This window comes from Ochotona curzoniae, unplaced genomic scaffold (assembly GCF_017591425.1).
Source record: "Ochotona curzoniae isolate NIBS_2020 unplaced genomic scaffold, NIBS_Ocur_1.0 contig_2754, whole genome shotgun sequence".
Taxonomy (NCBI): Eukaryota; Metazoa; Chordata; class Mammalia; order Lagomorpha; family Ochotonidae; genus Ochotona; species Ochotona curzoniae.
The window spans coordinates 26,817,822-26,825,284 of record NW_024465582.1 but is presented as its reverse complement, the minus strand read 5'-3'; the positions used below and the strand labels follow the sequence as shown (position 1 = coordinate 26,825,284).

General features: G+C 39.4%; 1 protein-coding gene across 2 annotated transcripts in view; it reads right to left on the bottom strand.

The window, feature by feature from the left end:
* Positions 1-442: 442 nt before the first annotated feature.
* The window catches only part of GPBP1 (GC-rich promoter binding protein 1), a 58,822-nt gene continuing 51,801 nt past the window's right edge, over positions 443-7,463 (bottom strand). For both annotated transcript variants that reach the window (XM_040977561.1, XM_040977562.1), the window contains 2 exons: positions 2,672-2,774; positions 443-1,406 (listed from right to left, as the gene is read on the bottom strand). In XM_040977561.1, the coding sequence (XP_040833495.1) occupies positions 1,248-1,406; positions 2,672-2,774 (262 nt within the window). In that variant the 3' untranslated portion in view covers positions 443-1,247. The remainder of the gene's footprint in view (positions 1,407-2,671; positions 2,775-7,463) is intronic.

The following is a 7,463-nucleotide window of genomic DNA, read 5'->3' as shown; positions in this document are numbered from 1 at the left end:
AAGATCTCCCTCTCTGTCTCTTCTCTGTATATCTGACTTTCCAATGAAAATAATTTTAAAAAATAATCAACACTGCAGCTGTTTGAGAAGACACTTTGATAGAATCAGAACCTTAGCATTAGACCAATCTGCCAACAAAACCTCAACAATCCTCATGCTAGGATTCTTTTTTTTTAAACAATCAGCATATATTAAAACATAGGATAGGGGAAGTAAAAAGCACACAAAGCTAAACAAATCCAGAAAAATCAAAATACAAATATACAGAAAGCCAATTTACTGAACAATAAAACAATCTAAACTTAATGTGCAAATGAAGACTAACATCCATCTGATAAGCTTGTGCTTATAAAGGTTTAGCTGCTTCTCCTGACTTCAGATCGCAGGTTCAACACACTGTGTTTAGACAGCAATACCTTGAATACTCCAGAGAACAACAAGATTCTGAAAATCCAGTTTATTTTCATGTTGTGGACAGATCCAGTCAACTTGATCAGTTTTCTGCATGTGTAATAATTTATCAAAATAACTTTTCCCACAAGGCTCTTCCATCAACTCTGAAAATCCTGATCTGACAACATAAACCCAAATAAAGCTCTTGAAAAATCATTTCTTAAAATTTGGAAATGTGGCAAGTCTTCCTTGTAACACTGACTGCACCACAAATGAGGAAAGAGCAATTTATATCATAAAAGGTGACTAGTACAGCAGTTGAGTTCAGGAGATTAACTTTGCTCCAGTTTTAGCCAACATGCTACATTCTCTTTGTTTTCTCCCCATTGTCGGGTGCAGGGTGAGGGGCGCACAAAGTGGACTTGAAGATTTCCATTGTACGAAAAAGATAGGACTCTGCAAGCAAAACAGTTAAGCTGCCTTTTTTTTTTTCTTAAGACCTGGACATTTTAAGACAGAAGCTTTGCAAAACATTACACAATTTTTATTATTAAATGAGAAAATCTCATTTGTTACATCGTCACATTGCTAGTCAGAGAAATGCTGCAGTGATGAAGAAAGTCAATGTTGGATCAACCAAAGTCCTCATTTCTACAACATTCATTTACAAAGAAATAATGTTCAACACAGTTCAACACAACATTCTTGGTTCTCTTCATACTGAAGTCCCCCCAAAAATCATCTTCTACTGGGGTATTTTACTACATAAATTATAGTTCTTCATTTTTACAATTCACCCCAAACTGTATGAGAGATGTGTCACACTAAAATTTCTAAAGCTGTTAGGAAATCCTTCACACATCGTCGTCATCCGATGTGTCACTGCTACTAGTCTCTGTGTCATCGTTTTCAATCGTGGGTTTGAAAGTGCTGTTTTTCCAGGGTCCAAACTTGAAGTCACAGATGAGGCCATTTTTCAAGAAACCATTTTTTCTCAGACCATTCTTCTGTAACTAGAACATAAGAAGAAAATAAAATGAACAAATGGTCCCTTTTAAGAGTTATTTACCCACTAAGAATCTAGTAAGGTTAGAATAATTGTAACCATGAATACAATAAGGTTAATAAATCTGTATCCCATCCTAGACATTCCACAGTAATGTCTTATTTACAAAAAGAAACATACAACTGGCCCATAGAAATAAGTCAATTATTGGGAAACAATTTCTGCATCTAGACAAGCTAAATGTGAATTTTAACTCCATTATACACACTAAGGTATTAAGTAAACCTTTCTAAATTTCCTGAACACTGTAATAAATATCAAGTGTGATCCATCATATATATCCACAACCCCCCTGATGAGCATGAGAACCAGGGCTTAGGGCGGGCAGGCCTGGCGGGACAGGTGGTAGCACCAACTGTGGGTTGGATTTAGGGTTTGTTGTGCCAAGCCAGGCTGTAGCATCCACTGGTGTGTACAAGAGCCAAATGAGATACAGGACAGATCAGACCAGTCTGCTGCAACTACTGACATGGGCAGACACTGGAGACAGGCCTGAGGGTCACTCAAACAGTTCTCGTACACATGCACGGCTGGCATGCATGATGAACTGAGCCAGAATCCACACTGGCTGGCACACAAAGGAGTCAGGTTAGGGTCACCCCAAATAGGATCACTGGATTCAGAAATCCAACCACGATGAAAAACACAGGATCATGAAGTGCATGTCAGAATTGGGTTTCCACAGTTGCTTTGCAGTGGATGACATACCCAGATGCTCATGAAGGACATGACAACCAGTTTATTGAGGCATGCAGAGGATATCTAGTACCATGGAGAGCAGAACAAATTGGACAGCTCTCCTGGACAAGTACCTGGGCAAATCGAGACTCTAAGATGGCCTATGTCAGCTAATGGGCCCGGAAGGATTTCCTTAACCTTGGAGCAACAAAATCAACAGCATCTCAGAACTATCAAAACCTTATGAGCAGCATCCTCAGAGCATGTTCCACATCAGTGACCCCAAGATAACATCGGGCAGCCACCCCTCATCCTGGGCCCTAATACAGCTGGGATGCTGGGAGCGGCCCTCTCACCTTCTCCCTCCACTTTCCCCAGATACCGGAAGAAAAAACGAAATTAGAGGAACTGGATTCATCCAAACCCCTCCTTTCGCGGCTCTCGCCACCCTAATTGGTGGTCCACATGAGTATGCATTCCTCTAAACTATGTAAACAACATTAAGAATAACCAGTACATTTCTAGTTATCTTACCTGTTCACTAATAACTTGGAATTCTCTCATCTCATCCTCAGTTAAGGGAGCGCATGTTTCATCATTTTCACTGTCTTCCTGCCAACCCATCTCTTTTAACAATCTGAAAAGGATGCATGAAATAAAGTTAATTTGAGACACCTCAAAAGAAATTCACACACACTGTGTGCAAGAAATTTGATACATGATTTTCCGTTTTGAATCTGTAAATCAAAAGGTTAAAAGTCTACTATATTACCTTACTGTTTAATCTGAAGTCAAGGCTCTCTGGAAAGGAAACTAAGCAATGACAAAGACAGGAAGAGAACCTTCTAAATTGTTGTACAAACGCTGCTCTCTATGCCCCTCCCATTTTCTTCTCCAATTCAACCACAATCCACCATATTCTTGGCTACTTATTAGGTTTTCTACACTGAGAAGAAAAGGCTGGAATACATTATCCCATGTATAAATGTATGATTTGCTTTCTTATGGGCATGAAAAGCATCATCCACAGTGTCATTTGAAAGAGGCATTCAGTAACAAAAATGACTTAACATCTATTAAAGCACAATCTAAATAATGACAAATATGGTTATACCATAATTAATTTCAATTTTGAAAACTAGTAAATACTGCTGTCTCAGGCAAACAGAGCTAAGAAAAGTTTTCCAGAGAACTAAGAGCAGCCAGGAGCTTCTTCTGGATCTCCCACGCAGGTGCAGGGTCCCAAGGCTTTGGGCCGTCCTCGACTGCTTTCCCACGTCACAAGCAGGGAGCTGGATGGGAAGCAGGGCTGCCAGGACTAGAACTAGCACCCATATCGGATCCTGGCACGTTCAAGGCGAGGACTTTAACCACTACACTATCGCACTGGGTCTGAGAACTAACCTATGAATGATTATAGCAAACAATATGACATGTGACACCTCTCTTCGAGTATCTGCTTCCTAAGCGACTTACAGAATACAGGTCTGGCAAACTTTAACAAGCTGCACTACTGAAGTACTTTTTGCTTCTACTTAGAACTAGTCATTCCCTTACCTTTAGCCTACCATATATTAGCTACAAACTTTCCGCTATAAGAGACCAAAAAAAAAAAAAAAAGAATTGACATGATACCCATATTGCAGATAAATAAAATTTACTAAACATGCTGCCTCCCAACCAAAATATCCAAATCATCATTAGGTATGTTCAGTCACTTTTTGAATGGAATGTTACTCCCACCATTTAATATTATTAAATTCAGAATCTACAGATCTAGAATATTAAAACAACTTAACTGCTTCATTTAGATCTTTACTTTTACTCATTTTTAAATGAGTCTTAACTAAATGAATCTTAACTGAATAACATAGATGGAAAAAATTACCGTAAATAAATTTAAGAAAACCCTAACAAATCCTCTGATGAAGCCCTCTCCATTCAGAGTACGGAAGTGTTTCTAAAAGTCTAATTTTAAAAAAAGAAAGAAAAAAAAATCAGTCACCCCTTCTCTTACAATTACAAGTACTACGGTAACACTCATGGGCACTTTGCGTCTAAAGCATTTCTTCTGGGGCCTGATTCATGGTAGAGTAGATCAAACCATGATCTGTGACCACAGAATCCCACGAGAGAGCTCCATTTGTGATACAGCTTCCCATTAATGCACTTTAGAAAGCAACCTGTCACCCACACGGTGAGGTGGACGGAGTTCCTGGCTGCTGGCTTCAGGCCTGCCCAGCCCTGCCCACCCTGGTCACTGCAGCCAACTGGGAGGGCGACAGTAGGTGGATCATCTCCGCTCCCCTGCCGCCACCACCACTCTGTAACTCTGTATTTCAAATAAATAAGCTTCAAAAATATACATATTCATATGTATACTTTTTCTGATGTCACAGAGCTTAGATTTCTAATGAAAATCAAAGTAGAAATTAAAATGTCTACGAATTTATCTCAGAAGCTAAAAGAAAGAAGAAAACTGGATGGGAATGCCATTTTGTTCTTAGAATTGTATCTAACCTACTAATATTAACAACTATAAACAGTAAAACAAATTTTTAAAAATTATATGTTACTCCACAGTAGAAACAACAATTCTTTGATGGAAGTCCCAGAGGGTGCAGAAAGAGAAACTGGTTTTACAAATATATTTAATGAAATAATAAGGGAATATTTTTCCTAATCTACAGAAAGAATTGGAAAACAACATCCAGGAAGGGCACAGAACTCCCAACAGGCTTGATCAAAAGAGATCTTCACCAAGACACATAATGATCAGATTCTCTTCAATCGAACATAAGGAAAAGATCCTTAGAAGTGCATGTGAAAAAAAGCAATTGACATATAAAGGAATCCCAATTAAACTCACAGGAGACCTCTCACAGGAAACTCTACAAGCAAGGAGAGAATGGAGAATATGGAGACATATTCCAGATTCTAAAAGAAAAAATTGTCAGCCCAGGATAACATATCCAGCAAAGCTTTCTTTTGTCTTTGAAAATGAAATAAAATTCTAAAGTTAAAACAATATGCCTCTTCCAAACCTGCCCTACAAATGTTACTTCAAGATGTTCTTGACGTAGAAGAGGAATAACACCAAACAAAACCAAAGGCAAATGTGAAGAACATCCCAGTAAAATGACAACAGAAGACTAAACCAATGAACAACCCATTGCTAAAATGACAAGACCAAAGTACCACCCATACATATTAACCCTGAATGTAAATGGCTTAACCCCAATGAAATGTCACAGATTAGTAGACCGGATTAAAAAGCAAAACCCATCTCTTTGTTGCCTTCAGGAGACATATTTCACCACCAAAAATCACCAGAAACTATATCTTACAGATTTTGATTTTTTTGTTTTTGTAAAGCAGTTTCTTGTGATTAAATTCTTCAATGACTCATAGATCATACAGCAGCATCACTTTCTTTAAGAAGGGTCTTCATTTTCTTTTTCATTTCTTCAGTGACACATTAGTCATTCAGTAGCATATTATTTAACATTATGTTGTTAATTTCGTTTTTCTTCCTGTTGTTGATTTTGTTTTGTGTCTTTACATTTAAGGGGATGTATAGTAGCTGTGTAATGGAGACTGTCATATCTAGTAACATGTCATTTAACTTCATGGCATTGTAAATTTCTTTTTCTTCCTACTGTTGATTTTGTATTGTGACTTTTCATTTAAGGGGATATACACCAACTGTTAAATGGAGACTAGCATATCCAGATGTGAGGATGTAGTGTGGTATGCATTTCTGTTTCCAGACAAAGATGGACTTACAATGAAACTGTTTACTGTATCTTGACAATAGGATTCTGGCCTCTGCCACTGTCCATGCCTGCAATGATGGACATATGATTGTGTATGAAGAACTATACTATAGTAATGATATAGAGGAACTAGGTGGGGGATGGGGGAATTGGGGAGGGGATAATGGAAATCCCAGGATCTATGGAACTGTATCATGAAATAATAATAATAAATAAATAAATTTAAAAGATTAAAAAATGTTTTCAGACTGTATTGGGAACGCACAGCATGATGGTTCTGTAGCTAAAAGCCTTGGTATCCACATGTTGGATTCCAACATGGGTACCGGTTTGCATCTCAACTGCCCCACTTCCCATCCAGCTCTGTTGCTTGTGGCCTTGTAAAACAGTGGAGGACAGCCCAAAGCTTTGGGACCGTATACCCACATGGAAGACACGAAGAAAACTCCTAGCTTCAGATCAGCTTAGCTCTGGCCATTTTGGCCACCCGGGGAGTGAACCAGTGGATGGGAGACCTTTCTCCCTGGAAATATCCCTTTCGAACAAATAAGTAAATCATAAAAGCAAAACAAAACAAAATAACAAAAAAACTGTAGCAAGAGACCATCACTAATGTCTCAGCAGGTGAAGTCAACATCAGTGAAGCCAGCACTCAGTATGATTGCCACAATCATGCCCTCTAGCACCACTTTCACGACAGCTCGGTGCTCATGTGCCTGTGAGAGCAGTGGGAGATGATCCAGCCCTTGGGCCCCTGCACCCATGCGGGACATCTAGAAGTTACTGCTTTTAGTCTGGCACTGTTTTAGTCCTGGAAAACAGTCATCTGAAGAGTGAGCCAAGGTATGGAAAAATCATCTCCCTCTCTAGTTCATCCAAGTAAACAAAATATTGTTTGGGGGGGGGGGGGCGCAATATTATGATGAAATCAGAATTTGCTCACGAAAAACTACAATAAAAATAAACACTGTGGGTAACCACTTGGGGGATACCTGAATTTGGACTTGGGTCTTATAGCTTATTCCTTCAATAAATTATATAATGGGGAGGTAGGAGGTGGAGGGACAATAAACAGACTTCATCAAAACTGAAATGTGGGTGGCAGCTTTGAGCTGCTGCATGGAATGGCCACGTGCTGGGCAGAACCAGGCTGGACTGCAACACCCATTGGTTCCAGTGGAAGTCTGGAGTGAAAACAGAACCAACCCAACAATTGCAACCACCAGCTGATCAGGGTGATGGACTGAGCCGGGCCTATAGTTGCAAGCACATACAAGAATCTGGTTTGAGCACACCTCAGACAAAGTTTCTTTGGAGATCTCCCCAATCAAAATGCTGGACTCAGAACCCTAACCAAGGAAAGAGAGAAGACAAAACAGGTCAACCAACCATCTCAGCTATGATGGACTATGTCAATCAGTGGATTATTCAAGGACCTCATAGTGCTTGGAGTGGCAAGACTGGCAGCGATTCATAACTGTTGAAATATCAAAACTACTTGAGCAAGAACCTCAGAGCATGCCCTACATCCGGGACCTGGGGAGGGTGGG